This window comes from Cottoperca gobio, chromosome 18 (genome assembly GCF_900634415.1).
Source record: "Cottoperca gobio chromosome 18, fCotGob3.1, whole genome shotgun sequence".
Lineage (NCBI taxonomy): Eukaryota > Metazoa > Chordata > Actinopteri > Perciformes > Bovichtidae > Cottoperca > Cottoperca gobio.
In genome coordinates this window covers 7,816,812-7,831,890 of record NC_041372.1, presented here as the reverse complement: position 1 = coordinate 7,831,890, position 15,079 = coordinate 7,816,812, and the positions used below count along the sequence as shown (strand labels likewise).

Below are 15,079 nucleotides of genomic sequence, written 5' to 3'. Positions count from 1 at the left end.
ACTGAGTTCATAACATATAAGATCCCCCCAGACGATCCACCTCTAAAAACAACAGGAGGCGCTGCTCTAAAGGAAGTCAATGATTTCAAATACCTGGGCTTGTGGGTCAACTCGTCCGAGCAAGACCTTAAAGTGAGGAAGGCGCTTGCATGGAGGGCCCTGAACGGCATGACCTGTGTGTGGAACTCCAACTTCCCCCGACAAATGAAACTCAGCTTCTTCCATGCAACAGTGGAGTCTGTTCTCCTGTATGGCAGTGAATGCTGGACCCTGAAGCCCACCCTGCAGAAATCCCTAGATGGGTGCTACACGAGAATGCTGCATGTGGTACTTGGCATCAACAAGGATGAGCATGTCACCAACACGTAACATGCTATGTATGGGGGGGCGCTAAGGGTGGGCGAGAAAACAGCGGTCAGGAGAATGAGGCTGGCAGGTCACTGCCAGAGACAGCAAGAGCTGCCAGCCAGCAAACTTGTGCTGTGGGAGCCAACACACGGGCACCAATCATGAGGGCATCCCGCAATAACATACGTGGATGTACTCAGGAAAGATGCGGGAGCAGAAAATACTGGCGAGCTAGCCAGATGCATGGAGGATCGGGATGACTGGAAGCACCGATGGAGCTTAATTTAGCCCACTGCCACGTGAGCCACCAATTAAAGCTTGGCAAGCCGCAGGAGGACGCTCAATGAGTAACACTGTGTTAGTGTGTCAAAGTTTAACATTAGCTAACTCTGGGTCATTGTATTATTTCTGACAATTACTAAGCGGTTCTGAGTAGTGTATATACAGTATTTAAAGTATTAGTTAAAGCTAATTCATCTAGTTTAATAGGGAGATTTTTCATCCAAAAATATCTAATTTTAGTGTGGAATAACTACATTAGATTTATGGCAATGTTTATATCATTTTGAAAAGAACAATCATGATTCTAAGTTGATTTTTGAACTTGGAAACAACAAGAAAACTCATAAAAAGGTTGTTTTAGAATCTGTTTTGGAGCTTTAGTTATATCACATCACATGATCTTCATCAGCATTATGGACTTTGTCATGGAAATTGTAGAATTATTTTAATATCCTTTTCTTTCTTTTATTACCCCCTGGCTCACAAGCCACAATTTTCTTAACCCGGGAAATGTTGGAAACACAGATAATCTTTCCTGCAAACATGCGAGTGATTGTTTTCGTGCGTTACGTTATCACATCAGCTGGGAGTGGGACCAGTGGCAGGAGGGCCAAACATGTTATTCGCAGACGAACTGCCAGCACATGTCGAGGCTTACATCAGATGTCACACACACACACACACACACACACACACACACACACACACACACACACACCCACACACACACACACACACACACACCATGCTATCTATTCTCAGGATCTGTGTGTAGGTCAGCTCATTCCCAGCTCATTCGCATGGCATCCATCTCTCCTCCTCGTCCTCGTCCTCCTCCTCCTTCATGTCTGTTTAAACTACTTGAAGTGAATGAGTCACACTTTGTAAGACCAGTATATCATTTTGATTTAGCACTTTTCACATATGATTCACTTGTTCTGCAGCTGAAGAGAGGAAAGTGAAAAGGATGGACAGAAGAATATGGCTAAAGGTTAGAAAAAAGAGCAAAATATGAGTGGAGGATTCCTCTTCACTCATATTTCAGCATCTTGAAAATCATCGTCATGTCGACGAACTATAAACCAGTAAGTTGAACAGTTTTAGGGAATGAAGAAAGACTTACAGGATGATTTAAATTACTTTTGATGAGATATTTATCACAACATGATACTTTTTCAACTCTATATTTTCTATCCTTATAGGGACATCATTTACAACATTTATTATAACATGTTGCATCGTTATAAAAAACTTGATACGAGGATCAATAACAAGATATTTTTCCTCATTATAACGAGATGCTTTGTTGTGTTATGATGAGGCGTTTTTGTCCTTACAAACCTTATGATAGATATAGTCTGAAATCACGGACACCATGTCGAGCAGTGATGATGAAGTTATTGTTTATATAGCTTACCTATCAATTGTTTTTAAGTAAATAAACACTAATAAATAACACAGATAGTATTTGACTGGAAATTTCTCCCATTTGTCGGTGACATTTCTTTCTAATGGAAACCCTTCATATTGTTACAAATACTTTTAGAATTATGAAATATTATTCCTGCTTAAACAAGATGCTTTGATGTTATAACAAGATCATTTTATCATTATAAACAAATATAAATTCTCTATATATATTATTAATAATTATCTCCTCCTAATCACACTCTGTTACATTTATGATATTCCTGGATAACTTTCATTATATTGTGATACATTTTCTCTTCATAACAAGGCACTGATGAGGAGATAATTTCCATCTTTATTTACTTCTTTTTTAATATGTGATATTTTTGTCATTATAACGAGATACGTTACTTTTTCGCCATATAACAAGATCCGTTCTTGTAATAACATTATACTTTTATCATTTATTGTCATATGTTTTCTCCTAACTATTTTTTTTCTCTTTTTCCCCAAATAAGATATTTAATGTGATAACAATATGTTTTTGTCAATATAAAATATACATTGTATCCTTCTAACAGTATACGTTATGAAAACGAGATACATCTAACATTATGAGATCTTTTCTGGATGATGCGTTTACTTTGATTTAATATCAAAGCCTCTTTTTCTTAACAGCAACATATTGTTTTTCCCTGAATAACATGATGCATTGTTGCGATAACAAAATGCTATAAGTACGCAATAAGGAGATGAAACAAGATACTTTTATCATAACAACATATATTTTTCTCTTGGTAACAAGATGGTTAATTGTGAGAGAGATACACTCATCATGACAAGAATGTTTTCTCTTCTCAATGAAATATAAAAAAAAGAGACTCTTTATTATTACATGGGATATTTTTCATCCTTATAAGAAAATGCTTCGTTGTGACAGCACACTTTTCCATTTTAACAAGATAGTATTTCTCGTTTTTAATATACTCTACATCTTGTTTTATTACAACCAGACAGTTTTTCCTCCTTTCATAAGTATAAAAGTAATGATCTTGGCCTTCAAACACGCTGGCCATGTTCCAGTCGCGTCCCAGAGGAAGAGGCAGTACATCAAATAAACTCAGCTCCCAGTAACATTCCCAGCAACTCCAACAGAGCGTCTGCTTCCCCATCGTGTCCCTCTTTTTCTGACCTACATTCGCTGGTCCAGACTAAACTTGTGCGCTTTGCTGGGACTTTAAAATAAGCAGTGGTTCCCTGGCACAGACTCAAGTGTACCATCACTGGTCCATTCCATTCATCACTATCTGTCTGTGTCACGTATGCCACCATTGTCTCAGGGCTTCTTGTTTTTCTGTCGGCCCGCCTAACTGTCTGTGTCGGTTCCTCCATTTGTCTCCTCTTACTCCAAGTCATCAATCTGTTTCCAAGCAACTAAAATCCTATGCATCCAGTATGTTTGCTTATCTCTCAAATAAACGCTATACACTTGTAACACCCTCTGACTCCTTCAACTGACCTCTAGCCGATATGAAACGTGTGGCTCTGCAAATAGAATTGGACACTTTAACTACAGAATCAGAGAAGGAGAGTTTTTTTTTAATTAAGGCGAAGGGAATATGGAGAGTGAGCTAGTAAATTAATCTGCCATCTGCTGAGACAGTTTAAGGCATAATCACTGATCAACTAATATGAATAACCAATTTTTTAAATCTAGAGCTCTACTTTTTATAGTTTTGTGTTAAAAATTAAATAAATAATTTCTTTAACCAATTGGAATTTCCAACCATCAGTGAACAACAAAAGGAAAATCTTGGTCGGTCTATATCACCAATTATTTTTAGCAAACAGTCACAACAATGACAATTAAAAAGAATCACTAACTATTAAGATAATCGATCGATCGTGTCATTTTTCTTTTAAAAATGGCAGGAAATAGTGTTTTCAGCCTCCGAAATATGGAGAAGTCCTGCTTTTTTATGTTTTATATCATATTAAATTAAATATCTTAGTGTTTTGGACCGACATAACAAGACATTTAAAGGCATCACCTTGGACTTTGAGTGACTGGAAATGTAGAAAATAAACAGCAGAATAATCGATAATTAAAAAAACAGTTTGTTTTGCTTACAGAGACATTTGAGGAGAAGTCAATACTGCCGAGCTTGACAGAAGCTGTAATAGAAGTTCTACATAAAAAGGGAAAGGATCCTCTGAGGTCATACAGACGTGTTACTTTACTCTCAAGTGATTATCAGATTCTTACCAATGTTGCAGTAAGGCTTTATAAACTCTGATGTTGGTAGTTGTGATTTGTGTGGATAGTTCAATAAATAAACTCCAAAAGAAAATCACACAGCTGCGGTGCAATGCTTCCCCCGTTCCCTCACAACAAACCAACAATCGCTGTGACAAAAACACAATTCCCGTTTGAATATAACAGCCATGTGACTGCTTTAAAGTGACACACATCTCACAGCTGTGAGAGGTACGTAAAGTAGTTCTCTGAAAAAAGTATGATCCTATGTGGTAAATAACATGTACCTTAATACCGTGTATCCTGTCTGTGCAACTGACAAACTGCTACATGTGGCAGATTTAGGATCTCACCTGTGATTAAGTTTAAATATTGTATTTTATTCCATTTCTTTTGAATGTAATCTTATGCAGTATCTTTTATCCATTATGTGTAGAGAAGTTTTTTTTTTTTTTTTGACAAAATAATTTGAACCCTTCCTAAAACAAATGAACTTTGAATTGTTATCCGTCTGTATTAGTGGAGGGGTATGTATTATTCTGTGAGGATTTAATATACTGACACCCACGTCTGGAAAAATGCTTAAAACAAGTTGTTTTGTAAAGTGAACAGGTGTAAATGATCGCGTTTTAAAACAAGACTTATCATTCAATAATAATAATAAACAGTGGAGTCTGTTCTCCTGTATGGCAGTGAATGCTGGACCCTGAAGCCCACCTTGCAGAAATCCCTAGATGGGTGCTACACGAGAATGCTGCGTGTGGTACTTGGCATCAACAAGGATGAGCATGTCACCAACACGCACTTGTATGGGGGGGGCGCTAAGTGTGGGCGAGAAAACAGCGGTCAGGAGAATGAGGCTGGCAGGTCACTGCCAGAGACACCAAGAGCTGCCAGCCAGCAAACTTGTGCTGTGGGAGCCAACACACGGGCACCGAACACACGGGCACCGAACACACGGGCACCGAACACACGGGCACCGAACACACGGGCACCGAACACACGGGCACCGAACACACGGGCACCGATCACGAGGGCGTCCCACAATAACATACGTGGATGTACTCAGGAAAGATGCGGGAGCAGAAAATACTGCCGAGCTAGCCAGATGCATGGAGGATCGGGATGACTGGAAGCACAGAGTAAGGGCCCGTCTGAGGACAACCTAGTAGTAGTAAGAGCTGCATTACAGTAAAGTGAATTTTCTGAACGGACCAGACTGTTGGAGCTGTTCTATCATTTTCTTTTACCCACTTAGTCATTATGTCCAAATTACTGATGATTTCTTTATCAAAAATCTCATTGTGTAAATATTTAGAGTCAACCCAATATCGATATTGAGGTACTGGGTCAAAACTATGGTGATATTTGATTCTCTCCATATCGTTCAGACCTAGCTGTCACAAATTTGTAGTCTACGAGTCCAAATTGGGATTTGATAAAGCTCCTCCTGAACTTCAAGGGAATGTTACGTTTTGATAATTCCTCTGAAGATCTTTCAACAGTGTTTGTATATATTTACATTTTAATTTTTTTGAATACAACAAAAAGCTTTAATGTTACACCTCTCTAGAGTTGTGGTACATTAGAATATATACTAGGGTGTCCATTTGGAACATAGTCTTTTCTCCTCACTAAACAAATGATATTATACAAATTATACCCTTAATTATTATTCATAAATTAAATATTCATATGCGTAGTCTAATGAGGGTCTACGTGGTCAGGAATTTTCCACTCTGATGAACAGAGGGGAGGTGTTCAGGCATGTTCTCTCCACCTCCAGGCTTTATGAGCATGTTAAGTGATCCACCTTGGCAGTCTCTGCACGTCTCTGGCTAATGATGCACGCTCCAGACGGAGCTCCCCATGATGTTATCACCGGAACATCATAACCTCTGCTGGCCTTGAACCCTGTTCAACGCGCCCTTCATGGAACTCACCGCTCATTCTGATTAGCCCCACTTCTCACACATTCCCTGCATTACAAAGCTATGATTTGAAAGCATGTCATATTTATCTCTCTTGAGGCAAATATGAAAAGCTTCAAATTCCACTGGTTGAAACCATAACTATGAACATCAAATAATGTAACGGAACATTAGGTTTCTCTTTCAGCATCGGTGCTTCCAAAAGCTGTCTGTGCTGACCAATTGACCTCACAGAATATTGAAGAAATATCAAATAAATGTTTTCTGTTTTACTTAACGTAGAATTATGTGGTTGCCCTGAACTGGCATGGCACTTTGTATGTTAACAGCTCTTAAAGAGGGAAAACAAAAAGCGTAACTAATGTGGAACAAACTGTTTACCATGAAGAGCTTAAACCTTCAGGGTTATTGAGCTGCTACCAACTGCTATTAGCACTAGCACATCCATCCCCTAAAGCTACCCATTCAATGTTCTTTCGAGATGTGGAAAAAATTGAGTATCCTTGTGGTAACCTTACCAAAAAGTCAAGACAGAGCTGAGAGAGACCAGGAGGAGCTTTTCCATATCTCCCTCTATTATCACTTCACTCTACATTGTCTGTCTAACAATTATTTCCTCTTCTTCTTCTTCTCAGGTGGAAGACAGAGGAGGTTATTAAAGGTGCAGAGGCAGTAAAGACGGTATGAGAGAAGGAATACTCACTGATTGCGCTCCACTTGTAGCACCAGATGGAGGTCATCGGATGAGAGCACTATTTCCCCTCTGGCTGGGTACTCTTCCTGTCGGGTTAAGAAGAGAGATCAGAGTCAGGTCATGGCAGAAGAACACTTTGCTTAAAGTGCATTTAAAATCATCTAATTACATTTACAAGCCTTCAGGTAACTCAGTCAACGAGTTGCCCAAAGGCAGTTCATTTCAAGCTGAGGGGCCAGGAACTTTAACATTTTTACAGCTGCAGAGAGGAGCAAAGGGCGGAGAAATGTTTAAATGTTGTCATCAATTCAATTTACCCTGAAAGGTGTGTAAAAGTGAACTTTACAGACAAATAGTGATTAATAATTTTGTAATTTTTTAAGCAAAAATGCCTAAATTAATTGGTTCTAGCTTCTCAGATGTGAGGATGTGCTGCCTTTATTTATCTTATGTGATAGTAAATGTAATATATTTGTATTTTGAACGGCTGATCAGACAGAAAAAGACATTTGATGACATTAACTCGACCTTCAGAAAACTGTGGAGGGCATTTTTCTCTATTATCTAACATTTTGAACACCAAACGATTGATCAACTAATTGAGAAATTAATTTGTTTCTATTTCCCACAGAACTCTTTTGTGTTACACAAATAATAATTGCCAATTAAAAAATGCATTCCCCGGTAAAAAACGTTCCTTTGCAAATGCAGGATCTGTATTGCTTTTCCACAAACAGGGGTTATCTTTAAGGAAGACTGCTGCACCACAGCTGAAACACCATAAACTCTTTACAAGCACCGTGAAATCATTACACTTGTCTGAACTGGGGAAATCCTTTGCCAAGAAAAAAGAGAGTGCGACTGCGTGTCTCTGTCAGAATGATCTGAAGTGACACGGCATGTCTGCTAGTCCTACAACAGTATCAAAGAAACAGTTTCCTAAACCATATAGTGTTATAACATGCTCAGAGCTCAGAGTTGGGATGGTGAGTTTGATGCCACTATGAGCATGTGGTCATCAGAGAAGCGTACGTCCCACACTGTGTGCTCTGACAGTCACCAGCAGCTATGGTCTTGTCATGTTTAAATCTGGTTGACAAGTGGGTAAACCAATTCCAGAACTGGAGACATTTACACTCCAATTGTCAATAATGTCATTAAAATTGATAGACCGACACCTACGGCTCCTGCAGACATACTTGACCCTATACCTGATGTTTCTACAGTATAAATTACATATTGGACATTTTCAGAATAGTTTCAATTTGAATTAGCATCTGCTGTGTTCCCAAATGAAAACAAGTATTGCTGTTTGTGAACAAGAGAATAATTTCTTTCAAACTGAAATGTAAATGTGCATTGATAGCTGTAGCTGCACCGACAGCTTCATAAAGCCACTATTCAAAGGGACGTCATTGCCCATAGCATTTTGGGGGTGCACAACCAAGCCCAGAATTTCTAGGAATTACGTCTATAATTTTGCACCTCACGATTCAGGGTCAGTGAAGGACGTAGTATGATGCTTACGTAGCAAGGAGAAAAGGGTGTGGAGTGGAGGACGTGGATGCGCATGTAGCCTTTCTGATTTTCGTGCTGGAGAAATGGAGGTCACGTCTTGTCATGGACCTGCAATCAACCTTTGTCTTTTCAATTCACCGTGACCACGATCTTCCCTTAACTTTAACCTAATGTTTTAGTGGCATAACCATAACTGTACCTTAAATGTAACCCTAACTGCAATAATCATAATATTTCCCTAACCTTAACCATACTGCAGTTGCTATACCAAGATATAAGTAATGGCAGTGAACGTAAATAACGACTTTCAGAGTTCTTTGCATAATTGTTTTTTTTCTTTGGCCACAGGGTTGCTCAGGCAGACTGATGCAGATCAATCATTGTGCATTTATGTGCCTATGTTAATTTAAGACCAACTTTCATATTAGGAGAACTTACATACCGATTAAGAAATTCCTCTAGGCACACTTTGATAAATGACGGCACAAGTTTTAGTGTTATGAAAGGAATAAACAGTCCCAAGGACTAAAGGTCAACAATAAAAGAGTATCATTTATGATGTAATAATATAGCCATCAAGTGGGATTAACTGAGATATGCCAGGTTTTATCTGTAATCACTCTTCTATCTATCTCCTATCTCTGAGCAAGGCTCCAAACAAAACAAACCATCGTGAATTCAAGACCATTCTTCGTCATTAAACATCAAGTGAAGAATGCTCAACAGATGCACTTCCAGCTGTTTAGTTGTAAAACTTCTCCAGCTCCAGCTAAAAGACCTTGATAGGTCATGGCAGAGTGGTAGTGGGGGGTGGTGAAAGGGAAGTGAGAAAAAGGGGGACGAAGTGAAAAGGGAGAGCACTGGTGACAGCCAGCAGTAAGAGTGTGAAGATTTACATAAAGCATAGAGGAAGGTGAGGAAGTGTGAACTGTCAAGAAGGCAATAAATTGTACAAGGAGAGGTCTCAGTAGGGAGTACATGAGTACAACCTTGATTTCACAAGGTTGTACTCACCGATCCATTTTGTGCCACTGCACTCTAGTAAGCGTTAGCTTGCTAGCAGTGACAAACACGTTTGTCTCTTCCTCGATGATGTGTTGGGATTGGCGTGGTGATATTAAATGTAACTGGTCAGTGAAATGAAGCATTCTAACCTTTCTTGTGTGTGAATTCTTGAGCACATTTAGATATAAAACTAACTAGGTAGTAATAACTACTATATTACCAAAGGTTTTATTGATTAATTTAATGCAAGACAGCGCTCTGAGGGTCACTAGTTGAGCACTAGTTGAGAATAGCTGCTTTACATAACTACCTCAGTCACTTGTTGTGCGCTTCCCTCAAAAAAAGGCAAAAGTTTTTGTACCCATTCCAAATGGCTAACCTCAAAAACAGGGCAAAAGGCCTGCCTCCTGGATACATCCCACTGCCTCCACATTTCAATCAAATGCTGTGTTCCCAAACAGGCAGGCTTTTCAGCCCGTCTTTAAGGTTGGCCTTTAGAAATAGGTTGAAACTATTTTCTTTCTGATGTGGTGTGATAAATGTCTCACAACCTAGTTGTTGAAGGGCTCATATGTAGAAAAGAAGGGGTTAAGAAGTATAACTTTTCATCACATTTCACCGTCTCTATGTCAAAATATCTGATGACCAGTTACTTTGCCTTTTGGATTTCCTTTTACACTTCTCTGCCTTTTTTTATATCTCCGGGGTAATATCTTAGGGTTCTTTCTTTAAAATGATTGGTTCAGAAGCTCTGCTTACTGAGCTTGTTGTGGTGTATCTGCACATTTACTGATCAAACGGCTTTCAAATCCTCACATTCCCTCAGCCACATTTGTCGATCTTTCACAGCAGCCACTGGTGTTTGTGCTTTGAGGGATTTGAACTGCTACTCCTGATTTCTCGAGGTTATGGTTATACAACTTTAATCTTCATCCTGCATTCCCACTGGCTTAAAGAGCAAATAAATGTACAATGTCAAGCCGCATCAAGTAAACGCAAATTTAAACCGTGTGTAGTGACATGTTTGATCATGTTTCAGCATCAGTCAATTTGGATTTAGTCACATACTAAAGAGGATAAGGTGGAAGATGAAAAACGGGCCGGGGCCAGTAACAGGGAGGAAGAGTTTGAGAAGTCACTGGATAAGAAGTTAGCAAAGTCCTTTTCAAGAGGCACACTTGATGAAAGGAGACAGTTGGTGAGACACTAACAGACACTGAAAGAGAAACAGAAGGCAAGACAACAAAGAAACAGGAAAAGACAAATCGATGGTGAGAAGCAACAGGAAAAGAGGAATGCAAAGAGACAGTACAAGAAAGGAAAGTTGTTGTATTTGGTGGTGCCACTAATGCTTATCTGCTTGGAGCTGTGGATAGACACGGAGAGCCAACAGCAGCATCCATGCATCAGATGGAGCTCCAAGCCTGGGCCCTGCTCCAGTGAAGCAGAGCTAACACACGATGTGCCAGAGGACGGCTTATTAGATGGATCAAAGCTAGTCTAATCTACATGCTAAGAATATGATGAGAGGGCCCTGATGATCCTCTCTATCCTCCTGAGAGGCACAGATTATCGTACATGGTTATGAACAGTAAACATACACAAAGATGTGATGATGTATGCACTCTTCTGATCTTTGATGTGACCATGGTTTGCCACAGTGACAATAACTATGCTCAATTATGGCTCATCTCAAGCATTACAAGACGCCAGTCATTAGTGGCAGTTAGTGTGTGTTAAAAAGATGCAATTCTGCACAATGGCTGACCCTTAAAGGCCCCATGAGACCTTAGAGAATCCTGGTTTAATACAACTTGGGTATTGTTTTCATAGGTTTGGCCAACTTTTTTTTATTGGTTATGATTGTAGTGACCAAAGCACATGAACATGATGACATTAAACTCAGACAAGGCAGGAAACACGAGCAGTCAGAAGGTGAGTCATGTTGGAGACAAGCCAACAATTAATCTAGATTATTTTAACCACTTTATTGCACGTATTGCACAGGAAAACTGTGTGCACACAACTGTGTGAAAGTAAAGAGAGTCAAAACTGAAAACCATGAATGGGTCTTTAAACTGTGATGAACTCTTACATAAGACAATTTGTGTAATAGATTTACCCATTGCCTTTGTTTTCTCTTGCAAGTAAGTTTGTCTAACCTAGGGGTTGTTTGTCGTCTGATTCATGGCCAAGTCCCAAGTTTTATGTAACTGGAATGTACGTTTCAATATTGATATGAACACCCAGAAATCTTGCATAAATGATGTTGGTAAAACAAGATTCTGAATCTCATTCTTGAAAAAAATCCCTCAGTAGCTTGATTCCATGTCTATGATTTGCTGTGACAGAAGAAAATCAATCAGAGTTCTGTAGGTGGAATTATGAATAAGGATACCATCTTCCTAGATAGCAGCGCCCGCCAACGGAGCCCAGCGCCCTGCCTGAAATTCAAGGTGTTTTCTTTTTTTTCATTAAATTTTTCTTTTTTTTTATTCACAACTCACTTTTCACATTGACAGGTGCTCTTTTATTAAATAAACTAAACGCTTATGCTATTGATCTAATTTATGTGCATGTTTCAGTTTCTACTGTCTACTTTGCGCATTCACATTCTCTCCTTCGTTCCATTTTGCGAAGGGCGGGGCTTCGCAGCTGACACACACACACGTGCGCACACACCTCTACGTGCGCACACACTTCTACGTGCGCACACACCTACAGAGCGGAAGAAAGGAGAGGGGCGAACTAAATAGAAACCGCGCCACGCACACGCACGCAAACTGTTAAATTGGAACCGTAACCCTGAAACACACTCAGGTAAGTCACATTGTATTAAACTATATGTGGAAAAGGTTTGGCAGTGCCATGTCTATTGATAAAGAAAATGTTAAATCCCATATCTGCTAACAGGAAAATACTGGAAAGTAAATAAAAGAAGAAAAAAAAATCCAGGATGGAGCTTTCCAGTTATAGTGATGACTGACTGACTGGGAATCATTCACTACTTCCTTCCTTTTTTTGACATTTCTTTTTTTTACGGAGTGAAACTAGGCCATGAAATTGTTGAAGGCGCTGCAGTCGTCTCCGGTGCAATTTCTCCCGATCAGTCAAGCAGCGTGGAGAAGGGCCAGGAAAGGTGTGAGTGGATAGAGCTTTGCAAGAGGAGGCAATCACGTCTGAGACCCGAGAGGGCTTGAAGAGCGAGGGCGGAGGAGGACGGAGTGACGCTGAGCACGGTGGAAAAGGAGCTGAGGCAGGGACAGCAAACGCGGGCTGATGATTTGCTGCAGAAGAAAGGGTGCCCTGAATAACCGTTTCCTCTGGTACTGAGAGAGTGTATGTGTTCATACGCAACTCACTAAATGACATGAAGAGCCCCTATAATTAATCTATGTCAAATGTACGACAAAGCTGCTAAAATTAAACAAGTCTAGCTCTGAGTGCAGAGGAGAAAAGCTTGGAGCGCTGAAGGCGGGGGGTGGATGGGTGCGGGCACATGCAGCGAGGTACTTAATACTGTTCCCTTCAATCCCCCACTGAGCCAAAGTGGGGTGCCAACAGCTTCCAATGACATGTCAGGTTGAAAAAGGGATAGGGGCAAGGTATCAGTACAACAGAATACCCATCTCAACCAATTTCACTGTCTTTGAATGTAAGTGCAATTCCTGGCAAAAGTTTGATGAAGAAAAAACATGATAGTGTCCAGCTTTTGTCACAAACACCTAAAACGCTCATTTGGTTGATGAGAAGTAGGTTCAACAGTGATATGTGTATGAATATGTAAGATTAACCGATTGGCAAACCAAGACAAGAGTGAGAGATTCACAACCACAGATCCAAGTCAGATTCTGTGTAAAATGCATCAAACATTAGGCAGTGAAAAGCGATGGTTCCAAGTAACAGCGCTCCTGTGCCTCTATTGTGTGTGACTCTCTTCCTAGCTAGCTTCGGAGCCCAATTAAGTAACTTGTACGAGCCTTCCACTTTTTAAAAATAATTCCTATACTGAAAGTCAGACTCATATTCTACAATGTAAAACGCTGCTATTGCATTTGCATTGTAGCAAAAGTCAAATTAAGCCAAGTAATGCTAACATTTACAGCGAACACGAATCGCGATGTACATGGATCTTTTCTTTTACAACATACCATGTATGACTTCTGCTTATCTATGATATCCCACAATGCTCATGTCCCATCTTTTCAGCTGTGATCTCTTCCCCTGCAGTGTATCACAGTTGATTTGCCAATTGTATTTGGATTAAAAAGGCATCACTTTGTTTCCTTAGATAAAAGGAAAAGTTGAGCTTCATTATCTAATAAACAGCCATCAGATATGAGTTTCTATTATGAGTCAACAGCTCTGGTTGTTCTGATTCAAGCCTGTTCGGGAGTGTGTTGGTGTTTGTTAGGATCTCCTGGCTCTGATGCTACCTCACGCTGTGACACAGACATGTTATCCAGGCTAATCACATGCATCTCAGCACCCACATCCAGTCTATGAATTCACATTGTGAATTTCCCACACATCAAACAACAACAAAAACTAATGGCCTGCTTAATTGTTACCAAATCCATCTATGATGGAATTCTGAAATGCATGTTATTGTGAGGGCACAGCTGGATATTTGTGTCAAACAAAAAGGACCGCACAGCACAACTTATTAAAGCATGGGCGAGGTTGTATTTTTCAAGGCATTTTCTTTGATTCGGATGCCAACACGCACTATGCTTTTCGTTTCCTAATGAAATCTTATCACATTTGCAATAAACATTCATTTGTTCAGCTGTAAAAACAAGTACTAGCCCAGACATTTCCAGTCTTAGCCACTTTGTGTCACGTAGATGACATTGATGCAGAGGACAGTAACGAAAAAGACATAATGGAAAGGAGAGTTCAGGGACTTCCCCCCTGCAAGCTGCTCTGAAAGAGAATGTATCACTGATTAAATCCTCACAAAGCTGTGATGGAATAAAGATGAGAATACATTCCTAGAAGAGACACACAAAGTTTCTCTTCTTTTGATAAGTCAATTCCTGGCCTCTGCTCTGACCGTGTCCATACATAACTGCAGTCCAATCCACATAACAAAACTGCGGCATGACATGACTGCCAGTGAAATTGCACCTTCGCTGCTGAGGAGACCGACTCATCCACTGAACCTTTGGACGGAGCGATTAACAATCAAAGGTACATTTTTTGAGTAAGATGTGAAAAAGCTTTTCTGGTGCTGCTCTCCTCCTGGACAACAATGTAAGACGCCAACTGGGGAGCGTACAAAAGGCTTTACAACAAGGCCAATAGTTTATTATTATTATTATTCTATTATACCACAGCCAATATATCGGGATTCCAATTGCTGCAGTGTGCACAGGCATCCAGTAGTCACTGTTGAACTGTACACATTTTCTCCTTCACCGCCCACAGATGCCTGCTAATGGTAAACAATGTTATGAATATGTTTTGATAGCGAGGCCCCAGAAAAGCCGGGCAAGGTCTAATCAAGGTCCCAGCAAACTTTATGAACAGTATTTAATAGTTTTCATCCCTATGATCCTACATTTCTATATCAGGGAAGACATCCTCAAGTTCAGCATACAGATGTTTAATATTTAAATGTGTGTGTTGTTG

The 15,079-nt window shown here is 39.9% G+C and overlaps 1 protein-coding gene across 2 annotated transcripts in view; it reads right to left on the bottom strand.

The window, feature by feature from the left end:
- The window catches only part of adam19a (ADAM metallopeptidase domain 19a), a 156,439-nt gene that overhangs the window by 84,640 nt on the left and 56,720 nt on the right, over nucleotides 1–15,079 (bottom strand). For both annotated transcript variants that reach the window (XM_029454487.1, XM_029454489.1), the window contains exon 3: nucleotides 6,932–7,008. In XM_029454487.1, the coding sequence (XP_029310347.1) occupies nucleotides 6,932–7,008 (77 nt within the window). The remainder of the gene's footprint in view (nucleotides 1–6,931; nucleotides 7,009–15,079) is intronic.